Source organism: Protopterus annectens, chromosome 3.part0, assembly GCF_019279795.1.
Source record: "Protopterus annectens isolate FY-2018-M chromosome 3.part0, PAN1.0, whole genome shotgun sequence".
NCBI classification, from domain to species: Eukaryota; Metazoa; Chordata; order Ceratodontiformes; family Protopteridae; genus Protopterus; species Protopterus annectens.
The window spans coordinates 1,344,134,747-1,344,151,908 of record NC_056731.1 but is presented as its reverse complement, the minus strand read 5'-3'; the positions used below and the strand labels follow the sequence as shown (position 1 = coordinate 1,344,151,908).

Genomic DNA, 17,162 nt, shown 5'->3' with positions numbered 1-17,162 from the left:
TCTTTTCATGTAAAAATAAACTTTAAAATCCTTTCTCTTAATAAAACAGCCATTGAAGTCACATTTCATAACAAATTATTAGGGATAGCAGTGGATGATGAATCTTAAATGTGACCTGGATTTACAAAATTACATTAAAGAACTCACCATAAACTAGGAATGCTTTACAGAGCCAAAAATGTCCTACCCAGTGCAACTAAAACTACACTTGCCGCTACTCACCTCCTCGTGTCTCTGTTTGATGGCGCTCCTATCCTTGCTAACCTCCATGCATCGCAAAAATCAAAAACTGAATTATGCTTAATAAAGTGAATAAATTTGCAGCAAATGCCACTTTCAGAACCCACCACCATATAGCACTAAAAAGCCTAAAGTGGTTAGAAATACCCCATCAGCTGTCATACACACAGCTTCTTACCAACTATTAAATTATCCGGCATCCATATGCTTGTCCAGCAAGTAAATACCATTCTACACAAGTATGTTCCTAATCTTTCATTTTGATCCAGTGACCAAAAACTCCTCTTTCTACAAACTTAATCTGCTGGACATGGTCTGTATTCATACCAAGTTGCTAAGGCCTGTAATTCCTTACCTGTATCCATTAGGTCAGTACCCTCCCTCCAGCCCTTTAAAAACATTCTAAAAGCCTTCCCATCCAAAATCTGGCTCTGTTCTTGCTTTACCTTCAAGATAAACTATATCCCTGAATATAAACAAGCATCTGTTCATACTTTGCACCTCCTTACTCTCCCTTATTTGCTTACAGTCAATGTCTCTCCCCCTTTCTGAGACTCTTTCTAAATATGCCATAACCCTGTTTTTTTTTCTCTCACTTCGTATTGCCGTTATTGTTTGTGTTATACTAACTTAACCTTTAATTTGTCAGTAAACTGGCAAACGTTTCTCTAAATATTAAAACATTGTCATATAAGTTGTGTAAATATTAAAACATTATCATATAAGTTATCTGTTTTTAACCAATGTTTTCACATTGTCTAATTTGGTATAATTATCTAAACTGTTGATCTTTGCATTATTTTTGAAGACTAAAATTATTGCTCTTAAAATGTTTTTATAATACTTTGGTGCTTTTATCCCTGGGCCTCCCCTGGACATGGGCTGAGAATTCACAGTTGGTCTTTCCCGATAATCAAGCAACTGATCTGATAACAATTTCAATAAGTACTATTTTGCATACAGAGTACTGCGGTGGTGGTGCTGCGGTAGCGTTGTCGCCTCACAGTTAGATGTTGCCCGTTCGATTCTCAGGTAGAGCATCTTCTGTGTGTCGACATGCGTGAATGGGCGTTCCTTCGTTGAAGGTTGTGCGTTAGACCCAGCAAGCCAGCACGTAAAAATCTACTGCCAATCATTAGCGGACCGGAGTTCCGCTGTGGCGACCCCTAACCGGGAAAAGCCAAAAGACACACGACTATTTTGCATACAGAAAAAAAAGTACTGTGGCTTGCATGCAGCAAATATGTAAAAGTAGTTTTAAAAGTATTCTAATTAAAATGAGTACATTTTTTTATTAAAGATATTCATTCAGGAGGATAAATTTGAGACTGTGTCCTGTTGCTGTTAAGGCTGGATCTCCTCATAGTAGATGCATATGTGTAAAAAAAAAAAAAAAAAATCTTGCAGCAATATTAGATCTGAACGAGCAGACCTGTCCTCAGTATTCCTACCCTATTTTACTCTGCCTTCTTGCTAATATGGTTCATAGATCTTTATTGCTATCATTCCATTTTTTTCTGTTTTGCCTTAGTGTGTCATAATTTAGAAGTTAAAAAGAAGCTGTTTTTGCATAGTATTAAGTTTAAAAGGGGAATGGGTAGTAACGTGAAAAAGTTTCAGACCCTAAGCTGCATAGCAGTATTAGTCCTGCTGTTGACGAGGATGTATATGCTCTACAGCATATGTTAAGTACCTGACTTTTCGTATAGAATAGTGAGTTTGGTCTTGGGATGGTAGTATCAGATGTTGGGTGAAGCTGCTAAAGGTCCTAGAGATGGGCACTGATGACTGGTGCTGGCTATAGTTTAAGTGTTGTAATCTTTTATAAGAGAAACCTTTGAAAATAATTTGACTTTTTGACTACAATTTTTGCAGACAGGAACACAACATGTTAACTGTTTGTGAATCTCTCTTAAAAACTTTTGTATGTTGTATAAAATTGTTGTAATCTGACAATTGATTTGAATTATTTCTATTCTTTTTGTTTACATATCTTTAAAGGAAAATTTATGAACAATTTCCTGTCAGTACGTGGGAAACAAGATTTAGAAATCCAGGGCCCTCGTCTTAATAACACTAAAGAAGAAAAAACCTCAGTCAGATATGGTCCTGATCATCGGTTGGATCCCATTATTACTGAACCAATGCCATTATTGGAGGTACATTATAGCACAGAAGTATAAAGGATCTTTTGTTTTATATTACATGTTTGACGCAGTCTTGTTCTGGATTACTAAAAAATGTTAAATGTTTCATGTTTCTTTGTATATATGCCAGAAAGAGAAATAGTGTGGAGTAACTGTTCATATTTCTTTGTAGATGAGTCAGACGTATCTTACTTCAAGTGGACCTTTGCAGTGGATAATAACTAGCATCTCCTTTCTAAGTGTGTGTTGTGCTTCTAGTTCTTAGATCTCAAGCTCAGACTTTTAGGAGGTAAATGCATCTCTTCCAGCTTTTGATGTGTCACTCAAATACTAGGCTGTGAGGCTACATCCAGTCCTGTGCTTCATAGTTCTTTTCCTTTCCTTTTTGTAATGATTTTGTGAAAGGTACAAAGTGTGTACACTTTGGAAGGTAAGTGTTACTGCTTGACATTGCTCCCTCTTATCTCATTAAGTAATACTACCATCATAATTTCAAATCATTTACATCCTCTTGTCCTTCTGGAATTTAGATGCTTATGTGTGGTATGGAAGGAAGGCAGCCCAAGGTTTGGAGCAGTAGCAGTGCCCACCAAAACCATGGCAACTTTATTTGCTGAGTAGTTTCCTCCTAATCTTTTGTTAGAAAGCATTAGAAGGCAGCAAAAGAAAATAATCTTGTTCAGGTAGCTCTGCTTTGGGCCACACAACAGTGGTTTCATCATTTCGTGGAGAACGCTTTGCAGTTCCTTTTCATCCAGTCAGGGAGGACCTTATATTCTAACACAAAAACACTATGCTGCATCTCACTGTGTAAAATCTTCTTCTCACCATCTGGATGCTACATTTGTTTATTTTTTATTAATTCATTCATTCATTTGTTGACCAGGATAGAGCACTCGTCTTGATGGACCACTTTAGGCTCAGCCTGGCATATAAAAACACAGTAGAAATGTGCAGAATTAAAAATAATTGAGGTCACATAGCAGCTTATGTAAGCAATGTAGATTGTCAAACAGGAAGTAACTTGATTGTTAATTAACCATGTGATACTTGGATGAATGTAGTTATTACAAGGGATGGACATGAGGCTAGAATATGGAGCTTGAGGGAGGAAAAGGAAGAGGTAAGTGATAGAGAAGTCATAGTAATGGGAAAAGAGGTTTTAAGGAGATGTTAGCATTAGAAATTTGTAAAATGTAAGTGTTAGTCCATCAAAACAATTGCAGCAAGTCCTGTATGAAATGAGGAAATATTCTTCTCAAACAAATTGTCAAAATATATAAGATTTTTATTTGGTTTGAAGCACGTGCCCATTAGTCACTACAGCTGCAACATCATCAGATCCTAGATTACTTTTCTGAGATTGCTATTTTAAGCTTTTTATTTATTTATTTATTTTTGAGGGTCTGCCTTGCTTATTGTTTTGATTTGCTTGACATGGCCGTGATCGTGAGACACCCTATCTACTCTTTTCTACTATATATATATATATATATATATATATATATATATATATATATATATATATATATATATACACACACACATATATATATAATTTTAAAGCTTTTTATGAAAGGTATGTTTTTTTGTGCACTTGAAAGAGAATGCTTGTTTACCCCTTTAGAATAATCTTTGTTCTGGAAATTGAGAAAGCATTAATTCGAACCTGTGTTTACAGTGTGTTTAAAATTCCTTACTTGGAAAATTATTTTTTTTTTTTGGCTGAAAGCTGAGCTGGAAAGTTTCACTGCTGCATCTGTTATATTCAAGAAAACCGGCCAGTGCCAAAAAAGTTAATTAATCCAAAGGAATATTTATTGTGGCACCCCAAACAGTTAAAAATCAGTCAAACCGGTTTGCCACAATAAATGTTCCTTTGGATTAATTTACTTTTTTGGTGCTGGCCGATTTTCTTGAATTGCTGTGAAGTATTTTGGCCTGTTGCACCAGCTGTACTTGCGAGTTCTTTTTGGATATTGCATCTGTAATATGCCATGAATTCTGTCTTTTTTTTTTCTTTGCTCACTTTGCCCCACTACCTGTCAGCTATCAGCCCCTTCCCGGCCAGCTGTCCCACCCCACAACTAGGACAGTGCGCCTTAGCCATCAGAGATGGTTTGTGATTTTTTTTTTTTAATGCTGCCCTATCTCTGCTCACACCTGTCAAGCAATGAGCAAACCACAAAGGTGATGGGAACTGCTGATTAAACTTGGGTCACTTGACTTATCAAGGCTCCATTCCAGTACATTTTGCAGCCAGGCATTACGTGCTGTGAATTCTTCAACCGCTTTTTTAAAATTAAAGATAGGTTTGTTCAGTAATACTTCATGTGTAAAATCTGGTTGAATGCTTTCATGATCCAAAAGATTCTGCTGCTTTTTGACTCATCCTAGTAGTATACTGGAGCAGTTTGTTTATATAAAATTGATTCCAGAAATACAGTTGTTTGCTTGTTATTTCCAATAATAAACAGGGTAATTGGAAAGGCTGATCTACTTTTTTGTTGCCTTTCACTTTATTATTTTGGGCTCTCCAGTAGGAAAAACATTTTTTTCCATCTGAGTAGCTTACCATTTTGGACTTGGCATTGATTTCAAAAGTAAACCTTTTGAAGGGACAGTCATAGTGCACTTTGCCAGAGTCAACTTGCTGTTTATGATTTTTTTCTGAGAATTTGGCAATATGTGAGACACCCACTTGGTTATTAATTCATACATTTACCGTGAACTATTAGTTAAATACAGTCATCAAATTCAGAGATGGTTTCACATACCTTTTCTGTGTTATATGCTTCATAGGGCTTCCGCCCAAAATTTGAGTGTATAGCATGCTATCTTACCAATCCAGTTATCGTGAAGATAGGGCACTGAAATAGCGTAATGCAACTGTGAAAGGACTCCACCATATCAAACTGATTAAAGTATTTCTGTCATCAGAGTAACACCCCATCCTCAGATGGATATAATTTAATTTTCTTGCTGGATTAGTTTCTTTCTTGATAGCTCTCATGCTGCGTAGAGGAATATTTTTTGTTTGCACCTCTTTGTCCCTGCCGTGCCGTCTGCCAACCATTATTCCACTCTCATCATTTAACCTATTTGTTTCCCTTTCACCATGTAAGAGGGTTGACTGTGAGGGCAAGGATGATTCATTTTGTTTCTTTTTCTTTATTTAACCATACTCCCTTTTCATCCACCCAGCAAAAACTACCTGTGGTTGAGCTGTGCAGTTGTTGTCACTGTTGAACTGTCCCCCACTTCTGCAAGGGGCTGGCATCAGCAGGATGTTCCCTGATGCACACAAGAGGCAACACACCGTTGTTCCCCATCTGCACCAGGGAGATCAGACTGTGGACATGTGCCCCTGGGCATACACATTGCCTTCCAAAGATGGACATGCCCATCACTGCTGCATTTGCCATCAAGTGCTCAAGCTGATATTCAAACTCAAATTGCCTAAGCTGCAGCCATGGCTTTATCCCTGTACTCCACCTGTGCAAGCACATCGAAGAGTAAAATTTCCTGACTGGTGATACCCTGCATTATTAAGGGTGTAGCTCTCCAACACAATAGTATGAAAGATTAGTCTTTTGTCAGGGAGTGATTCTTATAAGTGGAATAATAAAGCATAGTCAGTGAGTTGTAAGACTGGTCATTGCAATCATCTGCAGCCCTCTAATTGGACAGTGTGATGGATTAATATTTTGCTTCAGAAACGTCTTAATTGAAAGATGCAGAAGGTGTATTGAACGTGCTTTTCAATTACCTGTAGTTTTTGCCTCTCTGTATCTTGGTAATTGTACTGGGTGTCTAGTAGAATCTTGAGGGACACTATAATGGTATAAGACTATGGTGTATGCTTCACATGTTTTGCTATAGAGAGACTACTTCCTTTTGGCTGGGGAATAGTAAGCTTCAGTTTTGGCAAATCTGGAATTTGTTTTATGATGATGATGATAAAAAGTTAAGCAAACAGCCTTTGCCATCACAGCAGGCTAGCAGTTTGCCTCAGCAGCAGGAGATAAACTTTGCTGTGACCATAGCTTGTTCCTCAGACCACGTATCTTTTACTCTTGGTCCCTCTGGTGTAACACCTACAGCCACTGTGGACCAGGGGTTAGCCACATGTTCTGCAGCTGTTGGGGTCCCCTCAGTGGACAAGGGAGAGACTCTTGTTGGTCCTGAGAGTGGGAACAGGAAAGTCTTCCCTGTTGTACCCATCCCTGGGGAAGTTGCTCCTGCCATTAACACCACTAGCCTAATTTTTCCTGTCAAAAAGAAACCAAAAACTGAATATGTATCTTTCGGCTTTTCCCGGTTAGAGGTCGCCACAGCAGAACTCCGGTCCGCTAATGATTGGCAGTGGATGTTTATGGTGCCGAGTTGCCAGCCCGAGGGCCAACCTTCAAAGAAGGCACACCCATTCACGCACACACCTACATGCATGTCTAAAAACTGAATATGTATCTACTCCTTAAATTTCTTTAGACAGGAGTAAATTACTGGGTCTGGCTCAGGGTTTAATTCAGACTATTGATCCTTCTTATAAGGTGATCTCTGGTAAAAGAAAGAGGGTTACCTCTTTTCCTGGAAAAAAAAATCAAGACTCTGAATCTGGACAGGAAGATGAACAGATAGAAATGGGGGTTTCTATTCAGTTTCTTACTCAGACTCTGAGGTGAGCTCAAGTTCTGATGCTGCCTGTGAAGTTTCTCTTTCTCTGAGATTCTCTGAGACTATTTCCAGAATGTCGACAACAAAAGAAGGTAAACCATGGTAAAGCCGAAGTCGCTAAAGCGCAGCAATAGTCAAACAAAAAAGCAGCTCAGCAACGCTAAAACACTTTATTAAATGCAAAGCTATGAGATATACACTCCTCCTTGCACTGCACCCTGGCAATCTCTTAACCGTTTCAGAAAATCTTAATCTCTTTTTTTTTTTTTCCTTTGACAACAGATAGTTTCAGACAAATGTGTTCTTAAAATCATTCATCAAGGTTCAGATGGCAGCAGGAGGAAATCCGTCCTTTTCAATAAGTAATTCCTCATTCACCAGAAAGACTTTTATTTCCCCCATGTACTTCAACCCATGCTGTCTCAGGAAGTAATAGAACCGGTTCTTCTTTCTCAGGTTGGGAAAGGTTTTTATTTTAGGATGTTTTTAGTGCCAAAGAAAGAAAATGCTTGGAAACCAAGACTGGATCTTTCTTTTCTAAACCTATTTGTGATTGTGCCCAAAGTCAAAATGCAGTCACTTCATCACCTGTTATCTCTTCTTGCTCATTCAAGTTTCCTGATAATACTATATTTAAAAGATGCTTATCACATCCCATTCATCCAGATTTCAGGCATTTCTTAAGGTTTTATGTATCTGGATCACATTATCAGTTCTCTGCCTTACCCATTAAACTTTCTACTGCACCAAGCATGTTTACAATGTATCTAGCTTCAGTTACAGCTAATTTCAGGCTACAGGATATCCACATTTTTTCCGTATTTAGATTGCTTATATTTGAAGAGTCTGTATTTTTTTTTTCCAAAGTGTCAGGAGTCTCTCACTTGGCTGAGAGATCTCTTACACAAACTGGTATTCCAAGACAACATTCAAGTCTTTTTGACTCTCAGCAGAGATGTTAAGCCCTTTTGGGTGTGGGTAGTCCTCCATGCCTGCTGACGTATCCACTGTCCTCAAAGCCCTTCTGAATATCTTTATTAATGCTTCTATGAACCCAGTATCCCAGCCTCCTGCGCCTAAGAAACTAGATAGGTTTTATAAGGTTCCTGAAGACCAGAAGTTTATTTGCAAAAATCCCTCTTCTGATTCTGCTGTGATTTTGCTTTTTACCAAGAAACCCACTAAACTATTGCCATTCTCCAATTAATTGCTCACAGGTAAGGATAACAGAGCCATGAATAGGTATGGAGAAAAGATTTATACCTCTGCTACCTTGGCATTTATGGCTAATTGTTAGGCCAGTATGACAAAGTACCTTCTATGTCATCTGACCTGGGTGAAGTTATTAATGCCGTGCCAGAGTCCAACAATTCATCATCTGCGTTACCTCTTTTTAATTCTGCCTGTCAAATGGCCAGGCACTCTATCAAGTGAATGTTTGATGCTGCTGACGCATTTCCAGAATCTCTAATCAGGGTCTGTCATTTGTAGATATTCTTGGTAAGACTTCATTCCTTACCAGAGGATGTCAAGGCCAAATTGTTAGATTATCCTTTGGACAAACTTAATCTTTTTTGATCAGAAGCTAAGGATCGGTTTAAGACCTTCAGGAAGAGGGGAAGGTTATACAAAGCCTGAACTAGATTTTCCTTTTCCATGTGCCTAAATCCCAAATAAATGATCATGTTAAAGCTGGCCCTTTGGTTAAAAGAGAACAAAAGCAGCCCTGAAATGGCAAAAGGACAACATGCTAAGATTCTAGACAAATCAAGACAGGACAGTTCAAAATACAGTGAAGTCTGTGAAACACTGATCTGGTGTCCCAACCTGCAGATTCAACAGTCAGTAGGACAAAGTAAAAGGTTAGGAATAAGGATAACTGCTCAGAATGTTGGCTTCTGGCCACTGCTAACTTAGCAAAAATAGTCCTCTTTCCAGGTGGAAAAAGCAATCCAGTTAAGGGTTTAAGCAGGTCTTTATTCAACATTGGATGAACTTTCTTGTCTAAACATTAAGGGATCTAAGCCTATATTTTATGATAACCAACCCCCAACTTTAAGACTATTTCTCTCTACCTCCTCCCATTCACCTATTTCTAAGACTATAGCTTTCTCTTCTGACCTGGCTGAGGTAACGTCAGGCAAGTGTTTTTTTTCTGTTGTAAGAAAGGGGTACAGAATGGCCTGGAACTCATTTCTCCTTTCTCAGCTGCCCACAAATCATTCACTTTATCATCTTCCTTTTTTACAGAAACTCTTACTGCAGGGAACTATTTAGCAAGTTCCCCTGTCTGTGTGGCACAGAATTTTACTCCAGGATGTTCCTGGTCCCAGAAAAAAGTGCTCCTGGAGACCAGTTCTGAATTTTTCCTTTCTCAACACCTTTCTCAATGTTAACTCTCCAATCCCTTTTCGCTATGATCCTCCCACAGGCCTTCCTAGTCTGTTTAGGTTTCCAAGATGCTTGCCTGCACATCCTTATCTATCCTGTATTCATGAAATTCTTATAATTCTCTCACTATCTTCATCACATTTTCAGTTGTTTTTATCTTTTCCTTTTGGTCTTTCTTCTGCCCAAAGGGTATTCACTAAGTATCTAGCTCCAAATATTGCCTTATCTGGACGATTTACTTCTCAAATCTCCCTTATGAAGGATCTGGATTCCACAATGAGCCACCTTCTCAGTTTAGGATTCACTCTGAGTCTGAAAAAATTAAGTTTTGACCCCCTTCCAAGACATGATCTTCCTAGTGTACAGGATCAGGCAGTGACATTCTGTCTTCGGATGAAGGTCCTGTTCTTAACACAGTTCTTTTACAACCTTCTTCCTTTACAGATGGACCACATCAACAGATTGTTTGAGAGCCCAGGGATTCATGAGATCAACCACTCCAATACTTTCATATGCCATACTCCACATTAGAAATATACAGTAATATCTCAATTTAATGTGGCTTCAGCACTGCCACCTGTTAGACTTCCTTATTCCTCTCTTGCCATGCATCAGGAAGGAGCCACATTGGTGGATCAAGCAGATCTCCCTCAATCCTGGAGTACCATTTCTGGTTCCTCTCCCTTTGCAGTAGCTTCACACAGACACTTTTGAGCCAAGGAGTTTAGTCTTCCAAGGAGAGGAAAGACAATGTAAATGTCAAGGAAATGAGATTATTGATTCTAGCCCTCCAGGCCTTGAATCACCTTTGGACCCCATACCCCCTCTTAGTATTCACAGACAGCAGCACAGTCATGGGGTACATAAACAAGCAGGAAGAAACCAAGTCTTACTGTCTTTGCAGGTTGGCCTTGATGGCATGGCAATTTGCCATTCAACACATTCTTGTTGTTCGAGTAGGTTACATTCCCTGCGAAAGGAACAAAGTGACAGACACATTGAGCAGATCCAGGGCAGACCTTCGTGTGTGGATGTTAATCAGGGAGGCCTTCTTGGACAAGTCCCTCAGTGTGGTACTAAACAGATCTTTTTGCCACAATCTGCAGCAGACAACTGAATCAGATGTCCTTCAAGAATGCAACTGCAGTCATAACATGTGGGTTGTCCTGCCTCAGGCAGCCCTCGGTCGGCCGGATTCCAAAGTCTGGGTCCGACGTCGGCTGATGTCGCATTTCTCTCCGACGTCAGAGCGTCTGGAGTACATAAGCATCAGCCAACGCCATTTTCTTCAGTCTTTCTTGCCGCGCGGTGCCCGAAGCAGAAGCAGTTCGCAAGTGCCGGTCGGTCAGCTCCTGTATTCTTCGATACCGAAGTCATCAAAAAAGCTAAGTACCCCGTTGGGGACCTTTTCTTGCCTCAGCCGATGTCAGAAATTACTGAAAAAGTTAACAATTGTCTTTCTTGTGGTAAACAAATACCTCATAAGGATTTCCACTCTTACTGTCTTCCTTGCCTTGGCCCAGACCACGACGTCTTGGCCTGTGTAGCCTGTGCTTGCTTCAACAAGCGCACTCTCAGGCGCCGGGCGGAGTTCGCTGAAGATTTTTTCGGTGATAAATTTGCTTACACCATGCCATCGGAACTTCCGACATCACAAACACCCAAGAAGCGAAAAGACCGGGACCGACATCCTCGGCCCGTGTCTACCACCGACTCCACGCCAAAACCTAGCGCAAGTGCTCCGGTTCCCTCTGAGACGGTCTCTCCACCGCTCCGAACTGAAGACACCACATTACCGATGACTCCGATTCCGGACATCACTCCGACGCCAGTTATCGATTTTCCTCCGGATACCGAAACCGAGGAAATGCCCGAGACCATTGCTGTAGACAAGATCACTCCTGCACGTGGAGCTGCCAGGCCTCCTATGGCCATGTCTATTAAGGCCTACACTAGGGCTAAGGCAGCCAGCAAAACAAAGCATCTTACTACTAAAACCTTACCTCAGCCTACTCCAGAGACACAAGTTATGTCCATGGCTGCTGACTTAATTTCTATGATTAGAGGTTCACAGGCCCATCCTGAGAGAGGATCCCAGCCTCCTTCTGATAAAAGGCCCCGGATTGAACCCTCTGACCCTATTCCTTCACATGAAGATTCTGAGGGCTCTGTCCACTCTGATAGCCAGGAAGAGCTCTTCCAGACCTATGAGGACTCGGTTGCAGAAGATTCCATCCCCTCGGCCTCCCCTCCTGAGGATATTTCTTTTGGGGAAGTTCTGCATACCATGAGGGAACTTTTCAAGTGGCAAGGACAGGAATATTCTGATTCCAGAAAACGCCTTAGGACTTTCCTTAAGAAGCCCCAGCACAGGCCCTTAGCTATTCCTCCTGTACTTGATGTTTTGGGTGATTTATATTCTGACTCTAGTGCTACCCCTGATTCTCTTCCTCCTGCTCCAGCCAAGCCAGACAGGTATTACAGGGTCCCAGAAACTCATTCCCATTTATTCAGGGCCCATACTGCTGATTTGGAAACTATTTCACAGGGGCCTAAAGGAGTTTCAGCTTCCACCTCTAAAAATCCATTGCCCTCCAACAGGGAAGCTAGGTCATTAGAGAGATGGGGCAAAAAGGTTTACACATCCACTACCTTGTCTATGAGAGCTTTGAATTGCCTTTTTCATATGTTACAATATCAGGATTTCCTGTTAGAAGATTTACAAAAAACATTAGCCACTCCTGATCCTTTAGACAGGAAGGCTTTGCAGGAAGCTGTACATAACACTCAGCAAGTAAGCAATCACTTCCTGCAGTGTGGATATGATGCACTGGAAGCTTCATGTAGGGCAGCTATGACAGGGGCAGTCATTCGTAGACATGCGTGGTTAAAAGATCAACCTCTATCAGATCATGTAAATGCAAAACTTCTGGATGCACCTTTGGAAAAGAACAAGCTTTTTGGTGCTAATGCTAAGGATGTGTTAAAGACCATAGAAGAAAAAGCAAAATCAGTTCAGACGGTGAAAGATTTCCTCCAGGTTCAACCCCCCAGATTCAGTAGGAATTGGCCTTCAAAAAACTGGTCCTTTCCTAATCCAGAAAAGTTTCAAAGGGGTAAAAACAGACATGGCCGAGGAAGAGGCCAATACAGAGGCCCTTACAGGGGACGACAATGGCAGCCAGGAAACCAAAGAAGTGGCGCAGGGGTTTCACCTGCCCCACAGCCACAATCTCAATGACTTTCCTCTACTTCCGCCTACCAGGGAACAAATAGAAGCTCCCTTGGGCGGGAAATTATCTCTGTTTGCAGAAAATTGGCACAGACTGACAAAGGACAAATGGATTTTGGACATTATAGACCGAGGGTACAGGTTCCATTTTCATACCTTGCCAAGAAAACAAGGCATGCCAAACCTACCACAAAACCAGAGGGCAGAGGCTATCAAGCAAATCACTCTGCTGACTCGGATGAAAGCAATAAAAAGAGTTCCACAACAAGAACAAGACCAGGGGTTTTACTCAAGACTGTTCCTTGTTCCAAGAAAAGAATCTCAATGGAGACCAATACTGGACTTGTCCGCATTAAACACCTTTCTCATAGTACCAAAGTTCAAAATGCTGACTCTACAGCAACTCCTTCCCATGCTGGGCAAGGGGTCTTGGCTGATTACTCTGGACCCCAAGGAGGCATACCTGCATGACCCTATCAGACACAGCTGCAGAAGGTACCTCAGATTTCTTGCAGGGCCAGAGCATTATCAATTCTCTGCATTGCTATTTGGCTTATCTACTGCACCCAGAGTATTCACAAAATGCCTGGCTTCAGTAATTTCTCATTGCAGGCTCCAGGGGATACAAATTTACCCATACCTGGACGACTGCCTCATACAAGCGGACGCCAAATTGATGTTGACAAAAAACTTGGACTATGTCATACGATTACTTCAAGCTCTGGGATACACAGTCAACTTCCAAAAGTCAAGACTGCAGCCATCCCAGCAAATAATCTTCTTAGGAGCCAAACTAGACACAGCCTCTCAAATGGCTTACCTGACAGAAGACAAGCAAGAGAAGTTAACTCATTACTTCAAAGGTTTAGCAAAACTCACCCAGATGACTGCAAGGAGATTCCTACAGGCCCTGGGTTACATGGCATCCTGCATTCTCCTGGTTCCATTAGCAAGACTACACATGAGAAAGCTTCAATGGTACCTAAAAAGCATTTGGTCTCAACACAGCAACAACTTGGAGACAATCATACCGCTCATTCCATGCCTACAAAAGGAATTCCTATGGTGGGCCTCGGTGAGCCAGGCAAACACAGGTATGTCATTCAAAAAACCACAGATAACACAGACCATGACCACAGATGCCTCAGACCTTGGATGGGGGGCGCACATGGAAGGCAGATGTATACAAGGACAATGGTCTCCAAAGGAAACACATCTGCATATAAACCAAAAGGAAATGCTGGCAGTAATGCATGCCATCGAGGCCTTTCAACACCAACTTCAGCAAGGCCATTTACTGATACGGACAGACAACACCACTGTGATGTGGTACATAAACAAGCAAGGGGGCACCCACTCTTACCCCCTTTGCAGACTGACAATGCATCTTTGGGAAAAATCACTGAGCCTAAACATCCAGTTACAATCCCAGTTTGTTCCAGGCAAAGACAATGTGTTGGCGGACAGCCTAAGCAGGAATTTCACAGATCCACACGAGTGGAGGTTACATCCGAAGGTCTTCACACAACTCATTTCGACATGGGGCAGGCCAGAAGTGGACCTATTTGCCTCTCACCTCAACCATCTTCAACCAAAATTCTGCACAAGGGCATACCATCCAAAAGCTTGGAAAATAGATGCTCTCTCATTCAACTGGAACTTCCTAACAATCTGTGCATTCCCACCTCTGCCACTGATGACCTCAGTATTACTAAAGATCAAAGCAGAGAGTCCCAAGGGAATCATAATAGCTCCGGACTGGCCAAGACAACACTGGTACCCACTACTACGGAGCATATGTCACACCAGGAGGTGGGCCCTTCCCCAATGGCCTCTACTTTTGACTCAACACAATTTCGAAACAGTGCATCCAAACCTTCAGACACTGCAGCTAACAGCCTGGGAGATCCCATAAATAACCTCAACCTATCTCTCTCCAAGGAAGTTCAGCGGATACTAACAGAGGCTCGAAGACCATCCACCAGAAAGGTTTACTTAGCAAAGTGGAAAATATTCAGCAATTGGAATACCAGCAAGGGACATGATGCATCATTGTTGAACATCCCACTCATCTTGGAATATTTGGCAGATATGCTAAAGAACGGCCTCTCATATTCTTCCATAAAGATACATGCATCAGCTATTTCAGCTAGATACAGCACTGATCCTCCTGTTTTTTCACACCCTTTGCTAAGGCAATTCCTCAGGGGAATCAAGAACATTAAGCCACCAAGAAAGGCCCCAGTGCCAGCCTGGGACCTCAATTTTGTCCTAGAAAAACTGACTCTACCTCATTTGAGCCAGCAGCTTCAGTTGACTTGCAATTTCTTTCATGGAAGACAGCTTTCCTGTTGGCAATTATCTCAGCAAGAAGTGTTTCGGAACTACAGGCCCTAATGGCAATACCACCGTTCATAATTTTTCAGAGAGACAGGGTTTCATTAAGGACCAACCCTACTTTTATGCCAAAGGTGGTATCTAGGGTTTCTTTAAATCAAGCCATTCATCTGCCTGCTTTCTTCCCCAATCCTGAGATTAAGGGGGAAAGACTGTTGCATACCTTGGACATTCACAGACAACTTCGATACTACCTGGACAGAACCAAGGCCAGTAGGAAGTCTGAACAACTTTTTGTAGCTTACGCCCCTGCAGTCCAAGGAAAAGCAATTTCAAAACAGACTATTTCAAAATGGATTGGACATTGCATCAGATTCTGTTATTCCTTTCATGGAAAGACTGTTCCAGCCAATGCCAGACCACATTCCACCAGAGCTACAGCCACCTCTACAGCATTCTTAAGAGGGGGTGCCTGCTAAGGACATTCTAGAAGCTGCTACATGGAGCTCCGTGCATACATTCTCCAAACACTACAATCTCCCTCTATACTCCAGATCCAGAGCAGGCTTTGCTTCGGCAGTCCTGCAGGGTTTGATTGCCACACCATCTTTTTCCTAGAGCATTCCTCCTCCCCCAGCTAAGCTATGGTATTCTACCCACATGTTATGACTGCAGTTGCATTCTTGAAGGACATAGTGCAGTTTTGTACCTACCATAAATGTAGATGTCCGATAGACATGCAACTGCAGTCGGATTTTCCCTCCCTCCATACCCCTCTATGCCTAGGGTCCACTCCTATCCCTGTTACTCTTAGCTGGGGATATCTGTTATGGTGTATTTGTTTTATTGCTCATTTATTTGTCTGGAATCCTGTTTTTGTCTTCCAATTTGATTACAGCCTTCCTTGGAGGGCACCTGGCATCTGGGGCAAGAAACACTGAAGAAAATGGCGTCGGCTGATGCTTATGTACTCCAGCTGCTCTGACGTCGGAGAGAAATGCGACATCAGCCGACGTCGGACCCAGACTTTGGAATCCGGCCGACCGAGGGCTGCCTGAGGCAGGACAACCCACATGTTATGACTGCAGTTGCATGTCTATCGGACATCTACATTTATGGTAGGTACAAAACTGTACTTTATGTTCCAGGTGTCCACGTCCTCAGTCATGGAAGATGGATGTCATGTCTTTCTCGTGGAAGAAGAAATTCCTCTGTGCTTTTCCTTCCCTATCTGTTTTGCCAACAGTTCTTCAGGGGATTGTGAAGGACAAGTTAGACATTTTTCTGGTGTCCTTTTTCACCCTGACAGCACTGATTCCCCCATGTCTTCTGGCTATGGGGCAGTCATCACAATATACCTCACAGGAAGGACCACCTCACACAAAACAAAGACTTTCTCATTCACCCTCATCTTCAAACTGTACAGTTATCTCTCCAGATGGTGAGAGTTTTGATGCCTTTAAGGCACTACTACTCTGAGGACATACTCCAAGCTTTACAGGAGGCTAAGTGGGATTTTGTTTGTGGTGCAAAGAGGAGAGGGTTCCCTTTTTTTTTTAGAGTGGAATTCCTGTAGTTCTTTGTCATTTGTATGATCTGCACAACTCTGACATACTTTTCTGTGAATAGTCATTTATTTGTTTGTCTACCTGTAGATACACCCCTTATACATCCCTTTCTGCACATTTAGAGGTCATGCAGTTCTTGAAATGTGTCCTACATATTAGGCCAACAAGAGAGCCTGTTCCTCCTCCTTAAGACCTGAGCTATGTAGTAGAAAAACTGACTTTAGGTCTCTGAGCCACTTTTTCATTGAAACTTTGTACTCTGGGGAGGGGTGTGTGTTGTTAGTGGCACTTACCTCAACCAAGATAGTTTTGGGGCTTCAAGCTGTGATGACAGTTCTACCCTTGTTTTCTACAGGCATAGTGTTACTCATCGAACTAATCCTTCCTTCATGCCTAAAGTTGGTTAATGAGTTATTCCTGAACCAGTCCACCAGTTTTCTTTCCTTTTTTCCTTTCCTTCTCCTCAGAACTGAGCTGAAACAAATCTTCATTCTTTGGATTTACGTATACAGCTCATATAGGTTCATACATTGTTACTAAGCTAATGACCACTAGTGCTCTTACAAGCCT

At 41.6% G+C, this 17,162-nt stretch overlaps 1 protein-coding gene across 1 annotated transcript in view; it reads left to right on the top strand.

The window, feature by feature from the left end:
- The window catches only part of TRAPPC8 (trafficking protein particle complex subunit 8), a 3,178,250-nt gene that overhangs the window by 1,889,892 nt on the left and 1,271,196 nt on the right, over window positions 1-17,162 (top strand). The window contains exon 18 of the mRNA XM_044065843.1: window positions 2,242-2,399. Coding sequence (XP_043921778.1) covers window positions 2,242-2,399 — 158 coding nt within the window. The remainder of the gene's footprint in view (window positions 1-2,241; window positions 2,400-17,162) is intronic.